Raw genomic sequence first — 19,847 nt, forward strand, 5'->3', positions numbered from 1 at the left:
TTTCAAAGGAAGTAAGGCACGAAGAACTAGTTCTTTTGCGGATGAACTGTTTTAAAATGTCCTTGATTATGATAAATGGTCTGTCCCTTACACACCTGCCTTTAGCAGTGCAAAAGTACAGTCGTCGGTGGCGCCAATTAGCGATTTTTGGCCGGTCGGCATTGCCACAAAGATGTATTATTTTCTGCTCTTGTTTTGCGGCGAGTGCCGTTATAAATGCTTTTATGGCTGAAAATAAAACGACGCCATACAACAGCGTTGATATTGCTTGCAAGGCGGTAGCACCAACGAAATAATTGTCGGCGTTTGAAAATCGAGAGAAAGAGGGAAACGTGTTTTTTTATCAGATGTAGGTTCTTTTTTAAAGGGACAGACAACCGATTTTTGTCGGGTATATATTCTCTATCCCAACTGAAAGGGCATCACTTGAAACACTTTGACGAGAAACAGTTTTGTTGATAGCACCCTAGAAATTTTTAAATCGAAATTTATAGATCTACGGGCCGTATGTGTCCCTCCCAAAAGTAATGCTGGTAACCACGAGATAGAGTAGATCGGTAACATACTTTTGTCTGTATGCGAAATGAAAAACGACATTTAAAAACTTGTCCCCAGCCAAAAAAGTTTGAATCGCAGGCTTTCCTGTTCCTCTATGTGTTTTTTCAATGCAACGGTCTATTTTGCAAGGAATGCGCCATCTGTTGGGATAGACGATAGGTAGAATCTGGCTTCACGCTGTGGAGGTGGGAAGTTCGATTCTCCCCGGGCGCAACGCTTTTTTTTTTTTAAGCTGCCGTTGGCGTATTTGGAAACTGAAATCGAATATTTTGGCACAACAAATGCCCCTGACTCAGGCAGAATCGTCAAAGCTCCTTCGCTCGGTCTGTTCACTGAACGCTGCCGTTGATTCTGGGCATGGGTTGATTCTGGGTTGATTCTAGCCACACTAAGAGCCACCCAGCGACGGCGGACGGCGTATCTTTAAAAATTTCAAAATAATATGTTTAGAAATACATATACAATTTAACCTTGTGCAAATACTTGTGTTAAAATGTTTTCAACACGTAAATAAACGTTTCAGCTGTTACAGTAGCTGCTAGGTTTGCAGGTCACGTGACAGGGACACATATTGTAGTGTCAAGTTTCGACACTACGAACCGCCACCTTTCCGATTTCAGGAAGTTTGCTGCCAAGTTAAAATTATTTCCGCCAATTTGTTCAGACATTGCTTGTGGTTACCGGGCTATATAAAACGCTGGCTTTCACATAAGCTAGAGAACATATACGCGACAAAAATCGGTTGTCTGACGCTTTAACATTTAGGTCGGACCTTTCGTATAAGTGAAATCATCAGGCTCAGTGAACTTTTACTCCGTGTTATAAGAGTGTTTCAGATGTTTAAGAGAGTTCCAAAGTTGATGACAGGGATGGTTTAAAATCTGACGAAACCGCTGATAAAAGGAGACAAGTGTCGACGTGAACCCCGTGGGACCTTAGAAGACTGTTACTACCAAGATTTTTGTGCATGCTTTTACGCCTGCTCTGAATATGCTTCAAGGTATTTGCATCCCACTACCCCAATCTTCGTAAAGGGCAGTCGAAGGGCGTCCAGGAGAAAAGAATGCCAGGCATTGGCCTAACGGCGAGGTACAAAGCGATTCCTTACACTCTGAGGTCCGCAACAGCAAAAAGCACAAATGATTTTTCTGACTCAGGAAAATTTTGAAAGATCTTCCAGACAACGGGACTACAATTTTAAAGACTCGAAAAAAAGTCGAAAAAAGTTGAAAAAACAAAAACAAAAAAAAAACTGTGTCAACTTCTCATCTCAGTTCTGAAATATCATATCGAAGCACTGTTCAGGCTTACGGTGAGTATACTTGGCCTTATAAAAGCCAAAAAATTTGAATATTAAACTTTTTGCAAATATCTACTCCCAATATATAACAGCCCATAGTTATAACCGGTATTCTTTTTGTTAAGTGTTGTTTCGACACATAAGAATTGATAGATTAGAATACAAGCACAAGGTTATTATAGCCAACATCACAGGAGAATCGTGAAACACCGCGACCTGGACCGCGTTAGGAGAATGCGCAAAACAATGAACACACCCTAGTTTTCATTTTGAGGTGTATGACCGCCTGTGCGTAGTCTGATAGACGTTTGAAATATTAGTTGACCGAAATTGCACTTAAAAATCAACGTTTTTTGACGCTGATGCTGCGAATACGCAGTTAAGAAACATGAAAAGCATGCTGAGTGTTCTCTATAAATTCACTAAAATACATTCTCCCTAGTTTCCTTCCTGGAGCTAGTTTAGAGGAAGCGGTGTAGCGGCACGCGTGATATGTAACATGTTCGGGTATAAGAACTACTGACTGAAGATTCCAAGATAAAAATCCGCAGACTGAATCTTATTTCGGGTTTCGGCACGAATGATGGAAATGATCCACGCAGTATTACTGTTGGCTTACTCCGTTTTGTGCCTCGGATGTAAGTGTCAGATTTTAAATGCTCTCCGCAATATGAGGAGTTTTGCCGGCTCAATACAGACGCCGTGTACGCATTTGAGACATTTGCTGCGAGGTTTGAACATTTACCTACATGCATTTTATAAGGGGCGAAGCATCTTAGGACCTCGCTTTTTCCGGGGCTTGGCGTCCGTGTACACAGTGTTGCGCATGCGCAAGGAGCATTGGATTGGATTGGATTTGAATTTGGATTGGATTGGATTGAAATGTATTGAATTGGATTAAATTGAATTGTATCGGGTTGGATTGGATTGGAATTGTATATGCTGTACACACGCGTTGCGCGTTGTCACTCATTTACAAGCGCGAGGTGGGCAGTGCCACAGGTAATTTACGGTAAGAATGATCCCCAGTGCTTCGCCATGGGGATCGCCACTTGTGCTTCGCCACTTGTCATGGTTCACTTCGTGGAGATGCGTGAATTTTTTTCTTCTTCTCAGCGTTGCAGCACTCACCGGAAGAAGAGCTCTCAGTGTACCTTACAGTTCTATCTGAACGAGCTTCAGAATCCACCCTGGTGCTGAAACTTACGGACTCGCTAACACTTAGCCTCGAGAAGAGCTCTGTCTTGGGTGATGAAATACTGCTGATTAAAGATGCTGATGGTAGCACCGAGTACAGTATGGTAAGTAACGTCATGTACGTAGATTGAAAGTTCAGACTACCGCGTTTTGGGCCAATGTAATACCTCGTGTATGAGTGCTCAAAAATTAAGGGCAAGTGAAGAATTTGGATCTTGGTTGCTGGAGTATATACGTAATCAGACTTTTTACTGTTTAAACGCCAGCAGGCGGAACTAAATGCAGAGTGGGCAGTAACTGTTGTTTTAAAGACGAGAAATTTGATCATCATTAATGCTTCGATCCCCAATTTCTTCCTCAATGAAAAAGCGTGTTCGTGTGTGCACGAAGAAAACATTTGTGTGTGCACGAAGAAAACAAGAGTTGCAGAAATGTAATTAGACATTTGATTATATATCTCGGCAACTGGGTGTTCTTGAATATGTATGAATATGTATGAGTGTATGTATGAGTGTATGAATACTGAAAAAAGTCAAACGTCTTGTTTTTGTCCTGTTAATTTTTTAGCAATCCTCTGCATTGTAATCGAAGCATTTGATGGAGGCGAAAAGCAAAAAAAGCCCGTGTGCACGAGATTTCGGCGCACGTTAAAGATCCTCAGGTGGTCAGAATTAATCCGGAGCCCTCCACTACGGCGCGCTTCATCGGCTGCGTTGCGCCGGCGCGGTAAACCCGACAACCAATCATCATCGAAGCATCCCACTTCAGATTGTTTGTCGCAGGGGAAATAAATTTATTGCCTACCGCAACGCGATCACTTCTTGCATGTCCGCTCCTTTGGAGGCTTGTTGAGGGACTTGTTCAGCATCAAACGTAAAGGCAAAGGTATATTCAGAGAGGTTTTGAAATGTTAATTCTGTTATTAACACGTTGGTAACATGTAATTTTGATTCATAAATCACTCGCATATCGTAAGAAGCACGTTTACTCCTATTCCAGGTGAACACATCTGGTATTCAAGAACGCTTGTACCATGACCCACACCACCAGTCTTCTTTGCTTGTGCAGGACAAAGACGGAGCCCTGCATGTCGTAAGTGATGGTTTTGGCCAAATATAACCGCAACACTTGAGGAAACTAGAGATAAGCCACTGTGGATGGAGGAAAATGATTTCGGCTGGTAGGGGAGAGAGAGAGAGAGAGAGAGAGAGAGAGAGAGAGAGAGAGAGAGAGGAGAGAGAGAGAGAGAGAGAGAGAGAGAGAGAGAGAGAGAGAGAGAGAGAGAGAGAGAGAGAGAGAGAGAGAGAGAGAGAGAGAGAACAATCTTTAATGAGTCTGGCGATGTCAGCCGAGCTAAGCCACCTGGCTTGCTACACCACATGAATGTGGGGACAATAATGATTAGGATGGTGAAGAGGAGCACACATGATTTTAACTATTCACAAAGTCTGATCAAGGCTTGTGGCTTTTAGATAGGTCAACAAAGCTTTTGTAGCACGACAGGCACGTTCTGAAGAATTCCAGGGACCTAATACGTCCCTCAGTTCTAGTCCTACGGAGAGCGGCCGGCCCAGAGACACTGCAAGACACACTCTTTGCGTACTAATTCGTGCACAGTCACATATTAGGGGTTTCACATCTTCACCCACATCACACTGTGGGCAAAGTGGACTGGTTGATTTTGCATCAGCAGTATCGCGTGTACGCAACGTTCAAATGCATACGGTGGAGTACTGCTTCATCATGCTTGGATATTCCAGGTGGCATGCTAAAGTTACAATGCGGGTCATAGAGTGGAGGTGCGCGTAATGATGGGATGCGTCTGTCCAAATCGATCGCTGCACGCTCCATGCCGCACTGGATGCAAGGGCTGAAGCATCTTTCTGAGAAAGTGGTACTGGTACTTGTGGTCCACGTCGGTTATGCGCTATAATGGGCAGGAGGCCACTGGAGTGTTGTTTGATGACGCGTCAGCAGAGATTGAAGATGCAAAGCATGTACATCGATAAGCATGTACAAGCTGATCTTTCGGCAAAAACGCCGAACATTGCAGTGCAGCCCGAGAGTCGGTGAAGATGGCCCACGTGTGGAGGCTGCTCGATGATATGAGCCAAGGCCAGCCGCGCAGCTGCAGGAAAGTAGAAAATCATGAAAGCAATGCCATCCTCATTTGCTTTTTAATTTGCGGCACCAACCGTACAATAAATGAGTTCAAACATATGCATTAAAACATAATTTTGTTGAACATAATTTTCTTTTCGCAGAATCTGACAACGTATACGTCTAACTTATTTTTCTACTATCACGGCCAGGCTTGTAGTATCTGCGGCCGCTGATGTTGCTGGGGTACTTGTGCAGTTAGTGTGCTATGCTTCTAGCACAAGATATCAAGGGGGGAGCGGGGCGGCTGGTTAAGGAGCCTCTAATTGCCTAGTAGAGATATATTTCAAGTTATTGCTTTATACACCTTGTTGCTTGGTTGTTCGTGAATTTTATACCTACCAAATGGTTTTGATGTAGCTGTCTGAGTCAATGTAAAATATTTTTCGCAGCGCAATCTTCCTATAGTGCTTCCACCAATTTTTGATACACGGGCAGCCAGAGTCAGCGTTTTGCAAAAAGAGCACAATGGGCCCATGGCCGGTCATCAATCACCCTTGTAATGCTGCTCCGTCCACTCTGGGCCCTTGATGCGCCCCCACAGCGCCACTAGCAAAGTTTGGCTTGGGCTCCACTGCTAACCCTTTGATGCCCAAAACTTTATTATTTTGCTTAAGGGTGCGAGAAGTTTGTACAGTCTAAAAGGACTTGCGACATCGCAAATATGAAGTCAGAAAAAAATCTGGTTCATTAGGACGGACACTGGGACACACTGGGCACTGGCTGCCCACATATCAGTTGAGCAAAGAGAGCTACCGTTATCACCATGATTTATGGTTCAACTGAAGACAATAACGTGGAGTTTTTACTGCTATAATCTCTAATAATAACAAAATTGTGCAATTTCTGTTACCTGCCACTACCCATTGAGTCACCCGGGCTTGGTGCTAGTTGACGCGCGTAAACAATATTTTTTTTAGCACACGGAAGTACGTGCTGCCCTCTCTTTAATTTTTGAAAGTCTGGGGTTCTTTGTCTGGAGCACGAGGTCGCGGGTTCGATTCCCGGCCGCGGCGGCCGCTTTTCTGATGGAGGCGAAAAGCAAAAACGCCCGTGTGTACGAGATTTCGGCGCACGTTAAAGATCCCCAGGTGGCCAAAATTAATCCGGAGCCCTCCACTACGGCGCGCCTCATCGCCTGCGTTGCGTCGGCGCGTTAAACCCCACAATCAATCAATTCTTTGTCTGTCGATAGGTGATGTTAAACGTCGAAAAAACCACAAAGTGCGAGAGAAAAAAAAAAATTGTTTGATTTGTCGCTCCTGAGCAACACTGGACATCAAAGGGCTCATGGCGACACACTCAACGCAGTATCAATCTTTTGCAGACACGATATCACCTTCGCGCTTTGTCGAAAGAGCGTGAAATACTCAATTATGGCCGGAACTATCGCCCGGTACATCGAAGTTGGAGGTGTGAGGGTTTATGACTATCACATTTATGACTATCGCCTACTCTTTTCATTTTTCTTCTCAAATGAAAAGTTTAAAACATTTCTTAAGGCATGCTCAGATTTGAAAATTTGTAAAAGTGATTGTCGCACACGTGGCAGCGATAGGTGGCTGGTACCACGCCGGCGCACGGGCTACATGCTGCAGTCCCTTAAACATAACGTGCCTTTTTTGCTTAACAGATATGAGAATGAACTGAACTCTGATGCGTGTACGCGCAAAGTACTGCGTGAATATTTTGTAAAGATAAGCTAGAGCATGGTTATTTTTTTTTACAGTTATCATTACGTCATGATTGCCGGTTTTACTGGCTTTGTGCACGTGTTTATTTCGTTATGCCTGCATTTCCTTGTGTGTGCATTATCTATGAACCAGCAATCTATTTAAAATGTAACTTTATATTCCTTGTATAAACATAGTGTAGCGACTGCTGCTATTTATTGCTCATTTGTTCTTTTTTTTTCTTTTGTAATCTTCGGAATAGCGTGCAGTGGTATGGGAACGTCGTGTAGTATTTCTGCGTTTTTGTGCATCAGATAAAGGTCACAATGTAGTGATATTTTTATTTTTACTTTTTTTTACATGGTTCTGAAGGCATATGTTTGCTTCATGGAGCATTTTGAAATCTTACAAGCATCCATATATTTATATTATCCTTTTTCACGTGATGCTGTCATGTATGCGGGCCCTCAGGCACCTTCAAGCGGTAGCTAGCCGCTTTCCGCCTGAGGGACCCCCAACACTGTTGTTGGAAATAAACTGATTTGATGTGATTTGATTTGAATGAACCTTTTCTGGCATCTACACGGAAGCCCAAGTAAATTAGCTCAGATGTGGGGATCTGATTCACTTGCATTAGCCTATATGTGATATCTGATTTATCTTTGTCTTTGTCTTAAGCCTGGTTATGTCCACTGCAGGACGAAGGCCTCTCCCAAAGATCTGCAGCCACGCCTATCGAGTCTATGAAGACCGGTAGTGTTACTGTATAATCATGGGGAGGGAGGCTTTTTAGCAAATGTACTCAACCAGGATTGCTAAGTCCTTGTCTGGTGAGGAAATGCTGTTTTGTGTCCCAGGAAGCCTCGCCTAGCCTGGTTGAACCTATCTAGTACAGCCTCCCGTGGTATACGTTGGCGTTATATACCGGACCAGGCAGCATTTCAAATCCGGTACAACGCTCTGGAGGTGTAGCATGGAAGGTGCATAGAGCGCGCAAGGAGAGCGGCAAAGAACTTCTTGCTGGGCTAGTTGGTGAATAGATGCTGTGATTTGAAGCGACACAAAAACACACGGACGAAGAACAGAGTAGACGAAACAGGCGCTATTTCGTCTAGTGTTTTCGTCTACTGTTTTCGTCTACTGCCTGTTTAGAAAACAGTAGACGAAATCATGGAGAGCGGCAAAGCTTCCTCCCGCTTTTGTTCTGCCCCTAAGCACTTTCCCCTTTCTACTTTGACACTCTTCGAAGCATCGAAAGCCTAACCAGCGAGTACCGATTTCTCAAAAGCTGCCTCACTTTTGCCCTCACTGTGACGCAAATATTTTCAGCAAGTCAATATTTCAGGAGTTGCAGCAGATGAGCATTACGACACGCCGGCGACTGACGTACTTCTTAGAGGCATAGTACCTCCTAATAATTAGAACGTGCAAGACCAATTTAAATGAATCAGACGTGTTGAGGAGGAAATGAAACAGACAGTTTCTGGTTACTTACGTAAATTAACTTACTTGTGGTATTTCGTTGAGAAATTTTTGAAAATAAGTGCAGTGTACTGCTGAACACACGCAGCAAGTGATATTTGAAAGGAGTTTCAAGTTTTGTTTTTATTTCTGTGAGTTGGCTCTAGTGACCTACGCAGCCGCCAGCAGTAGCCACTTCCTATGTAAAACATCCCAGCTAACTTTCTCTCAAGGGCAGAGTAATGCCCTTGTGTGTGTAGATTTATGTACTGTGGAAATGGCGAAGCGGATCGGGCCTCAGCGCAAATGTCAGCCTTTGCATGTCATTGACCCGCATTTGAATTTACGCTTTCTGCGCGGCCTTACCATAAAGTCTGATAAAATGTTGCACCGTATGCGCTTCAATGTTGCGTATACCTGAAGCCTTAACTTTAGAAAGATTTAGCCCTCGGGAATTTTAGGAAGTATAGCACGTTTAGAAGTTTAGAAAGATTTAGTAAGGTCGGAAAGATTCAGCCCTGTGCTCGACATGAGCTGTGAGCAGGACTACCAATTGTTTGCTGTGATTTTGTCTTCGATTTTTCACTGCTCGAGCAACAACAGTTGGTTCCCTGTCTCGTGTACGAGGCGGACGCAGGGTTGAACTGTATTTCTTTCTTAACCCGTGGCCGAAGAGTGATGAATAATTTTTAAGGACTAAAATTGCTTGTGTTACCTGGAAACTTCGGACTTAAAAAAACTTTTTAACTTCGTAAACAGTGCAAGTTACTTTATACAGTAATATCTCATTAACCCGAAAACGCATATCTCTAAAAATCGGCTAAGTTAAAATTTTCCGCCGCACCGAACCATTCCCTATGCGTCCCATGTATTTGTTGCCCTTTATTTAGTAGTATTTTTGGGCCAAAGGGCGTGTATTTCGATATCTTGAGTGAGAGTAGAATGAAAATTTCGCCGCCGCTGACCGTTTCCCAAGATTCGCGCGATGCTGCCGCATCTAAGTCTCCCGATTTTTTTTTCGTTTAGCCGCGCCTACCACAAAGACGATGTTTTCCTCGAACGTGAAGTCTGAGCCTAGAGCAACCCTGTGGCCCGTCATGTGACGGTGGAGGCATGTGCATAGGTACAGAATGATCTGCCCGTCACAGGAGAACCTACGGACGCCGAAATCGTTGAAATGGCTACAAAAGGAGGGGACGACGAAGACGGGGGCGACGACGACGAACCTCCTCGAGAGGTGCCGACATCTCCCGAAATGACAAATTTGCTCTGCTTACGGAGAAATAACGCTTAGCGCAGCGGCGGGGAAGATCGGCTCATGCAATGCGTCAAGCAGCTAGAGGACTCCTTACTAGGCCCGAGGGCGACCTTAAAGCAGACCAGCATTACGCAGTTCTTTTGTGCTAAGTAAAATTGCAGTGCCACAAAACCCAGCCGGTGAACGCCTCTCGTAAGTTTTTTTTCTTTTTCAAACCTTTACGAAAAGCAAGATTGGAAGCTGCTGTTGAAGAGCATGTAAGCAGTAGCGCCTTTTTTTGCAAAGACCTCCATATTTTATGGCAATAAGCGCAAGTGCGCTTATCTCGAAAATCCGCTGATCTCCAAATATTTCCCGGTTTTTACTACTCTGAGTTAACGAGGTGTTACTGTATATGCATAGTCATTTGAATTGTCACCTCTATATTTTTTTTGCACTCCCAGTTTCCTCGGCCCTGTTTTGTTTATAATTTGTTTCGGCTGTTTCTTTTAGAGTTTTGCTGTTCAAAAGCTTCTGATTGAATTGACTTGCAGATGCTTTAAATACGTTTTGTTCGCCCTCTCCATACGACATCTGTGACCACAATGTCCTTTCTTTCTCCACCGTACAATATCCATCACCCTTTGGCGTAAGATGTCCGGCCGCTAGCAGGATGGACGGGCCTCTCCAGTTCATATTGGTGGGCTAACTGTGTCTCTTCTTCACTTCCTCTCGCCTTGCGGCACTATTTTGACATGAACGTGTTTTATTCCCCGATACACGAAGATTTCGCTAACGTCATATACGTCACGGAAGTGACGCATGTACAACGAACCAAGTGGCCTGTAAAAGGTGCGTCCCTGCACACAGGCTCTTCTTGTGGGGAAGCAACCTTTAGTAATAAAGAGTGCATTATACTTTGGGTTGTTCGTTTTCGGGTTTTAAATTTTAAAACTAAAATGTTTATGCCGCTATACCCCAAGATTTCATTGACGTCATATCCGTCACGAAAATGACTCCAGTACACCTTTGCTGAAGCGACCTCCAGCAGGACGTCGCTCGCCAAGCACACCCACAAGACAGCCGCCGACCCGTAAATCATGCTCAGATGCAGATTTCGCTGCATATTTCACTTTCGTGTTTTACCAATTCCTATGCATACCCAGCTTTCTCGCTCAAAATTACAACCTCTCGGGAACCTAGAAAAACCACTTTAGGAAAACGATATTTGGCATAAAGCTAGACGTTAACGTGAAGATTAAAACGCTAAAAGAAGATTTCAGGTTTCTGAATATTTTTTTGTGTAATTTGCTGTCAAATCTAACTCCCCATGCATTTCTATGGGATAGTTCCCATGGCTCAGGAACCCAGTCGCGCAACGTGCGAGACTTGAAACTGTGCACAAAGCAAGTATTCACCTCAAATATTAGCTGTGCAAAATAACATTTTCATTTCGCTAAAAAAATGCAGAGTAATCACTGTTGGAAGGACTGCCATGAGCGGGAAAGCTGCACATGAAAAAGGAATCACCCACTGTGTTTTTCCTAATATTTGTATTTCCCGACTTCTGAAGGCTTCGGCTGTAGTATCAGAGGACGAATAAAACTGTATACTTAAACGCACGTCGAACCTCCAAGTTATTACTAAAAATGTGAAGTCGTTTCGCTACGGTGATTTCAACTATTAGCACTCAAAGACGGTGAAGTACAGCTTGGTTATTGTTTGGTTCCCTGGTTATTTTTGTGTTTTAATTTGGTCACCACCAAACAAAACAATAAACAATTGACTGTCGTTGAAGTTGACGTTGGTTTTGCTGTCGATCAGCTCGAAAAGCACGACGCTGAGCATCGAGATCGTTGAAACAGCTCTGCCCATATTTTTTCGAAAAGTGTCGGCAGACGCGAAAGGCGGGTGAAATGATACATTGTAAACGATATAGATGTGACCGCGGAAGCAGTAATTCACGGCTACAGAAAGATTATCTCTCATTACAAGCAAACTCGCCGCAGCCTCCCACCACCACTCTGGCGCCTCTCCAGAAAGGAAGCTACAACTCGGCGGCGTCTCCAGACAAATACCTACCCACATCCCACCCGCCTCCACCTCATCTTACCCACCCAACAACGTTCCCTCTGTGCTTACTGTCCCCAGCCCGGCACCCTCTACCACATCATATGGGAGTGCCAATCAACTCCAGACTTGCCCCCCCCCCCCTTTCCAACCCAACCTTCGAGCAGTGGAGGGCTTCCCTGGCCAGTACGGACCCGGATATCCAGCTCAGGTTGGTGACCCGAGCACGGACGGCCAGCCGAAGTCAAGGCATCCAGGACTAGGGACGCCTTCCACGGAGCGAGGCCCACACATCAGCCTCTGCTGGAGAAATAAAAATATTTTTTTTTCTCTCTCTCGCTCACCTGCACATAGTCTTTGATTCTCTTCATGGGGCCGTCATAGGTGCACCCAGTGCAGCAACCGCGGCCTCCATTGGGCCATGCAGTAGACATCACTACTGATCCCAGATCTTGCCTAGCAGTGCTGTATTTTGCTTCACATTCGGACAAAACGGCACCTACGATTTCAGCTAGTCAGTCATTCAGTGCTTTCGCGCTAAAGAGCTCGCAGCCCTCCTGCAGAGTCGCATTCGATATTGTTGCACAAGAAAGTGAAATGTGCATGAAAGGCAAATGTGCAGCGAAATCTGCAGCTGAGAAATATTTTAGGGTTGGCGGCTGTCTTGTGGGTGTGCTTGGCGAGCGACGCCCTGCTGGCGGATCGCTTGGGCAAAGGTGTACTGAAGTCATTTCCGTGACGAATATGGCGTCAGTTAAATCTTGGGGTATCGCGGCATAGAACACTTTCGTGTTAAAACATAAAACCCGAAAACGAACAACCCTAAGTTTAACGGAGTCTTTAGTACTAAAGGTTGCTTCCCCGCAAGAAGACCTTGTGTGCAGAGGTGCACCCTTTACAGGCCGCTTGTTTTGTTGTACTGGCGTCACTTACGTGACGGATATGTCGCAGGACGGAAAGTTGGGCGAGTTGGTAGGTCGTCATGATGTAAAAACAGCGCGGTAGGACGAAATACACGAGGAACCTCTCTGGTTTCTTTCCTCGCAGCGCTCGTCCTGTCTAGTTTCTTTCCTCGTGTATGTCGTCCTACCGCGTTGCTTTTACATCATGACAGATATGTCGTCAGCGAAATCTTGGTGTATCCGAGAATACAACACTTTCGTGTTAAACGACCTTGAGCCTTGCTCCAGTTTACTATATTTGTTATTCGAATTTAAACTTAATTTTATGATCGATCCCCCTTACTGGCTAAGGGACATTTATGAGTGGATGTGTGTTCTGATTGACAAACTTCAGGTTAACCCAGATCGACATGCACAATATTGCAGGCGGGGCACCTAGTGCTCCTGCGGAAAACGATTTTTATCACATTAGAAAAATTATTCGTTACATCGTAACATACCTTTTTCAGGAAGGTGTCGTAAACAGCAAGCTCCGTATCAAACCTGTACCTGAAGGACCACGCTCATCGCTTGGCCAGGTATTGCACCGCGTGTACGCAGTTACGGAAGGCGACGATGCATACATGAAAATGGGTAGGAAGTGCTTCACCTTCGTATCACCTTCGGTGTATTGCATGCCGCACCTGAACTTGCTACTTCGAGAAGATTGCAGTGGCATTTGTTCAATTCATGTGCAGCGCAAAATCTAAACTTAGTGTATATATATATATATATATATATATATATATATATATATATATATATATATATATATATATATATATATATATATATATATATACATATATAGTAAAAAATGGGTATAGCTTCTAACAAAACTGTTTATTGGTCGACGTTTCGATCGGATGCCGATCTTTCTCAAGACAACATTTCGTATTTCTGTGCAGGTATTTATAAGCTCGTCGTCCAACGACGCCGAAAAAAGAGAGAGGGGGGATTTTGGGAGAGAGGTAGCAACAAACACGCTCTCGGCGAGGTGAGGTGAAGGTTTGCAAAAAAGAAAGAGAGAGAAAAAAAAAACGCAAAACCAAAAACAAACCTAAACATGCAGAAAAGGGAGAGGAGTACACAACTCTTTCAAAAACACTGTCCTCCATCGTTCGTCAGCTTGTAGAACGAGTGACAGGTAGCGCCCACTTCAGAGGGGGGCCGCTCTGCTTAAGAAACGAAAGCGCAAAGCAGTAACAGGGACGCTCTCACAACATCACTGGGAGGCACAGAATTCTAATGGTCACTGACCTTACGGGAAGAGTTTACAGGAAGCGGTCGCAGCCGCACACATATCTCAGTGACGCCAACCCCACAAAACAAACAGGCAGGCTCGTTAAGAGTGTAGGTACGATCTCTGCACTGTGGCTCAAAGCATGCACGATTCTGCCTACCGGCAGGACGGGCGAGTGCCATTCATCATTCTTAGCTCTATTCTTCTGCCCTGCCCGGGCAGCCGACAGGGTCGTCCCTGACCATGAACCAGGGAGAAGGAGCTTAACTAATCCTCTAACCGCACGCGGGAGTCGCGCGGGTCCTTTGTTGGAGTAAACGGCGGCGGGCGCCTCGATGTTGTTTGTGGCATATGCCGCCTGTGCGGACACCCCAGGAAGGGAATAAATAAAATAAGAATAGCTTGATTACTTGTTTAAACAACACAGAGACTTAATTTAGATAGGGGATTATTCTGCAGCCAGATTATCAACAGCATGTATAGACGACATAATGCCCGGGCTAACATTCATTCCTGCCTTTACGGTGTTGAATTTGTAAATAATGTAAGATTCACGTTGTTCGCGTTCTCTTGTAGTAGAAAATCCACTCTGTAAAAGTGTGACCCTGATGGAGTCGAACGGGTGGTTTTCGGAGTTAATATGTCGTGATAAGGGTAGATCCGGGAGTGAACGAACATGTGCGCGATGGTTGTTGAAGCGCATGCGGAATGCCGTGTCCGTCTGGCCAATGTATTGGATGCCACAAACACCGCACTCCAGAAGGTACACCACATTAGAAGAGTCGCAGTCGAGTGTCGCGTGAATTAGATGCTTGAAATTTGAGTTGGTGCTTTCTGCCACCGTGGTTGTCTGCATGTGTTTACATACGCGGCACCGTGCCTTTCCGCATGGTCGACACCCACCCTTGGGTGCCCTCTCAGTTTTGGCGTGTACGAGGTAATCTTTAATATTTTTGGGGCGCCTGTATACGACCCGAGGAGGGGTAGGGAAGATTTTCGAAAGCCGTTCACTCTGTTGTAGCATGTTGAAGTGCTTTTTCAAGATTTTGTTTATGTTTGGGGAGTTGCCCCCGAACGTCAAAACTAGGTTGCCTCTCCCCTTCTGGTTTAGTTCCCTTTCATGGTGCAGCAACTCTTGGCGATCAAGGTTGACCGCTTTGCAAATAGCGTCGTTGACTATGGGTGGTGGGTATTGTTGCTTCGCGAGTACATTGCGCAAGTTTTCTGCGTTTGCTTCGAAGTCCTCGGTGCGGGAACAAATTCTCCTAAATCGGTGGGCCTGCGAGTATGGGATACTCGTTTTGCAGTGGCGCGGATGACAACTGTCGAAGTGCAGATACTGCTGCCTATCGGTAGGTTTTTTGTACACGGTAGTGATCAGTTCTCCTTTGTCTGTATTTATATGCACGTCAAGGAAATTGATTTCCGTGGTTGAATACGTATAAGTGAATGCGATGCTTGGATGGGCCTTGTTGAAACACTCGATGAAGTCGATTAAGTCATCCTCCGTACCGGTCCAAATAAGGAATACATCGTCCAGAAAGCGTTTGTAAAAGAATGGCTTAATTTCGCGGGTTGATAGAAATTTTGTTTCGAGATCGTTCATGAATATATTAGCGTAGTTGGGTGCCATTCGAGTACCCATCGCAGTGCCGTTTATTTGTAGGTAATACTGATTGTGGAATTCAAAGCTATTTAATTCCAGCACTAGCTTGGTCAAAGTTTCAATGACTTGTGGGCTTGGCGACTCATGGTCCCTATGTATGCTATAGGATTCAACCAGGGCTTCAATCCCATCTCGATGAGGTATATTTGTGTACAGAGAAGTTACATCTAGAGTTACAAGGAAGGCGCCATCAGGGATTTTTATGTTGTCGATTTCCCGTAGGAAGTGGTTAGTATCACGAAGATACGACGAATGGGTAGCGGGTATTTGCTTAATCAGGGAGTCTATGTAGCTTGATATTGGTTCGGTGAGAGTGCCTCTTCCCGAAATTATTGGCCTACCAGGGTTCCCTTCTTTATGAACTTTAGGCAGCATGTAAAACCTTCCTGGCGTTGCGTGTGCTGCTGTGAGTGCTTTACAGAGGCGTGGCTCTATTTCCCCAATTTTGACAAGATTATTTAGTGTTGTTGTTATTATTTCCTGATGTTCAACAGTTGGATCCGCGTCAAGTTTTTGGTAGAAAAATTCGTTATTTAACTGACGGTGGCCTTCTTGAATGTAGTCTGGTTTACTAAGTATTACAATACCTCCACCCTTATCGGCCGGTTTTATGACAATGTCTGTTCGATCACCCAGTGCCTTAAGTGCCTCGCGCTCCTCTTTAGAAAGGTTCTGGGCCCCTGGTTTGCGAGCGTTATAAGCCCGCAGGACGTCTCTTTGAACGGCCTCAATGTACGAGTCCAAGTGTTTTTCCCGCTCTGATTTCGGTGTCCACTGCCGCCCTACATTGACGGAGGTTGGGGCAGTGCGCTCCTTGTCCGGCTTATCGAAAAAATATTCTTCTAGGCGTAAATTTCGTGAAAAATTGTCCAGATCTTTCAGCAAGCTAAACTCATTGTATCGGCCGGTACTTGGGCAAAATGTCAACCCGCGCGAGATTAACGACCGCTCATGAATAGTAAGCTGTACCCCGGAGAGGTTAATTATGTTTTCATCTATGTTCTTTTGAGTTTTTGATATTTCTTTCGACTTGCAGGGTGGAATTGGGGGTGTAATTTTGGAATTTCCAATGTCTGTGTGGTGCGGAGCTGAATTGATTTGAGAAAACTCGTTTGAGTATGGAACAGAAAACTCGTTTGAGTATGGAACTTTATCCCTTGACAATTTTTTAATTTTGATTCTCATTATTTCATCTGTCTTCTTTTTCTCGAACAGTTCCAGTTCGCTGGCCTCCAGCGCAGAAAGGACAATATTATTCCTAGCACGAAGCTCCTCCGCCCTCAGAGACGCGAGTGTATTATCACAATGATCCACTACGATTTTAGTTAGCTGAAGTGATGCGGATTTAAGAGTTTCGTTCCAATTTTGTGTTTCACGTTTGTTAAACGTATGCATCGATGGTGTTAATGATAGAAGAAGGCCCCGGGGGGCCTTCTGTGCGGTTAACTTCTTTATTATAAATTAGTCCAACAGTTTCGGAAGTGGAACTTCCTTCTTCAGGGACAATCTTACAAGTTGATCATATCTTATATATATATATATATATATATATATATATATATATATATATATATATATATATACAGAAATAAGGTTTGGCAGTCAAGAAAACCTCGGAAAGCAAAGGGGAGGTTGTGGTAGGTCATTGAAACAGATAAAGAATTTGGAAAGAAAGAAAGAAAACGGAGAAAAAATGCCCGCCAGGTGGGATCCGAACCCACGACCTCCAGAATACCGGTCTGGTGCGATAACCACTACGCTACCGGCGGGGCGATTCCCCCCCGCTTTCTGGGGTATTTATGTCAATGTAATTTTATCCTGTGCTTGGGGGTGGTGGCCAGCGCCACTCGAACTACTCGGGGTGAAGGGGACCTTCTATTTACCCCCCGGGCCGTGACTCGAGTGTCTACGACATGTCGAGAGTGGTCGACCAGCGTTGAACCCTCTTAAGCTTCCTATGGCACCACGACTGCCAGAACAAAGGCCCTCGCTATGCATGTAGCGAATTAGAATAGGAAATGAGGGGCTCGTTGAAAATAACACAGAAATAAGAGTTGGCAGTCAAGAAAACCTCGGAAACCTTTTCGTTGAAGATTGCAAAAATTGCCTCGTGATTTTTTTAGTTTCGGTGGTGACAAGTTTGGGTGGTGAGGAAACTGTTTCGCGAACTTCAGGTTTCTGGTGCTGACGTCTGCTTTTGATAAATAATGCTTTGAATACTGCCTTGGATGTGTATAACATAAACAGTGCCTTCCACACCGGTGGCTCAGTACTTAAAATTATTTCACGTGAGGAAAGTAGTATGTTTGAAAGTTTTTCACGTATGTAATGGACTTGTGAGTATACATGTTTATTTGATGGCTTATGATAAGAGTAGATGCTTTTTTTCCTTAAAACAGTTTGGTTAAATGCAGCTGTCTGTTTGGCTATCACGCGGCGTTCGAACGTCACGCATTTTTTTGCCTTTAGTCTTGTAACCCGAAACAACACTTGTTTAAGAATTGTCTGGAATAAGTGCAAACGAAAAAAAACAAGAACAACGTGAACTTCAACAATTTTGTGAACCCCATTAAATAAGTGGACCCGATTAAGTTGCGGATATTGGACACTAGGTATGACAAGAATGCACGCCACCGTTGCGAAAGAGTAGATTTTGGGCTATACAGTACAATCTCGATAAACGGAAATCGCTTGAACGGATTTGTCGCTTAAACAGGAGCAGTACCCTGTAAGTTGGTTGGTTTCGTCTTCAGATAAAGTAAAAAAAAAAACTCTCGGGAACCGGAACTAAAATTTCCGCGTCACCGTGTAAACGGCACAAGAAATGGAACTTCTTGTGAAACCCATTGGCATGAGAATCAGCTTTTTACGGTCCCGGCCATTTCGTTTTTGTTTTTTTTCTTCCTCCATGTCTTTTTTTAGCCTCGTTGGCCCCGTAAGCCTCGTCTCGTTAGTGGCCTGCCGTGTTAGGGCAACGAATGCAACATCGCAGTTCCTGTTTCAGTCGTTCGGTTTCGATTCAAGACGCCCGATGTTACAGGTTTCAGCTCCTGCCTCCTCGTTCGTGCCATCGTGGTGCTATTCGCGCTTCATCACCGCGTTTCCGTCTGTTAAATTCAGTGGCTATTAAGCACTCGCAAAGTTAAGGCCGCCAGCCTCCATGAAGATGCAGTTGCAAGGACTGAAACAAAAACAATTGATGCATTTTGTAGTGCACAGCTACTCATTGTTGCCAAATCGACTTTGCGAATGCTGTGCCTAAACCTCTTGTATTTTTCTTGCTGTCTGAAAACTATCAGCTACATTCACCTTCCAGTGCTTAGAGTTCCATGAAATGGTATTAGGAGTGCGTACGCACATAAACTTGCACTTTCACACATCTATCTCAGTAAAGGGAACTCGTGTTAAACGGAACTATTTTTTTCGGTCCCTTAAAGTTCTGTTTATTGCGAGTGTACAGTACTATGAATTACTGACCTATTTTGGATAAAGGAAGTGCTGTGAGTAACTTATTTTGTATGAGACAAATGCAGATTGTGAGTGAGGGTATGTTAAACAATGGGCTTTAATGCAGTTTGTTTTCTTCTCCAATCTCACCTTCTTCAAGATTCCAGACATCAAAGCTTAGCCAAATGGAACCCCCAAGTGCCAAACTATGGATACTATGGCTGGAGACCTCCCACGTGGACTACAAGTACTGTTATCTTCAAAAAGTATCTTTCAATTAGCCTGCGAGGGCTTTTTCTTCACATGTTGTACTTAAATCTCAGTTCAATACATCCCGTTCATATTACGTTATCTTCGTAAGAAATGAATTCAGATTCCGCATTTGCGGAGCAAACCGAGAAAGAGCTTTAACTGAATGACAAGAAATAGCGCTAAAATGAGACAGGGTCATTTTGCTGTAATTTTGGTCACACAGACAGCCTGTTGTAAGTTAACTGAAAGGAAGATGACCAAGAAAGTTTAGTATAAACGTGAACAAGATGAACAAAAAGGCAAAAAACAGCCGACGGATGTTGAAATCCTACACCTGCATCCTCGCATCATATTGCTATATTTCCTTAAAGGACCCTAGAGGGGTTTTTGCATAAAGGGTAGGTTAATAAATGAAAATTCCTTTTATTGTCGTGAGTTTTGATTGTGAAAATAACTTGAGAGTTGACCCTAAAGTGTTGATGGCCAAGGAGTGGCGACGACGTCATGAGGAGCGTCGATCTAGTCCTTTACGACTCGTACAAACAAGTATATTTGAAAAAAAATTGTTCTTTCTAATACGCGGACCGCAATTTAAAGTGGATGACTAGTTTGGTGAGTGAGCTGGTTGGTGGATTATTGTAG

General features: G+C 44.2%; 1 protein-coding gene across 1 annotated transcript in view; it reads left to right on the plus strand.

The window, feature by feature from the left end:
• The first annotated feature begins 2,264 nt into the window (after positions 1-2,264).
• The window catches only part of LOC144142547 (venom metalloproteinase antarease-like TtrivMP_A), a 43,232-nt gene continuing 25,649 nt past the window's right edge, over positions 2,265-19,847 (plus strand). The window contains exons 1-5 of the mRNA XM_077674132.1: positions 2,265-2,496; positions 2,975-3,159; positions 4,055-4,147; positions 13,068-13,191; positions 19,114-19,200. Of these exons, the coding sequence (XP_077530258.1) occupies positions 2,439-2,496; positions 2,975-3,159; positions 4,055-4,147; positions 13,068-13,191; positions 19,114-19,200 (547 nt within the window). The 5' untranslated portion in view covers positions 2,265-2,438. The remainder of the gene's footprint in view (positions 2,497-2,974; positions 3,160-4,054; positions 4,148-13,067; positions 13,192-19,113; positions 19,201-19,847) is intronic.

This window comes from Haemaphysalis longicornis, unplaced genomic scaffold, assembly GCF_048455015.1.
Source record: "Haemaphysalis longicornis isolate Haplotype H1 unplaced genomic scaffold, Haemaphysalis longicornis Haplotype H1 scaffold_6, whole genome shotgun sequence".
NCBI classification, from domain to species: Eukaryota; Metazoa; Arthropoda; class Arachnida; order Ixodida; family Ixodidae; genus Haemaphysalis; species Haemaphysalis longicornis.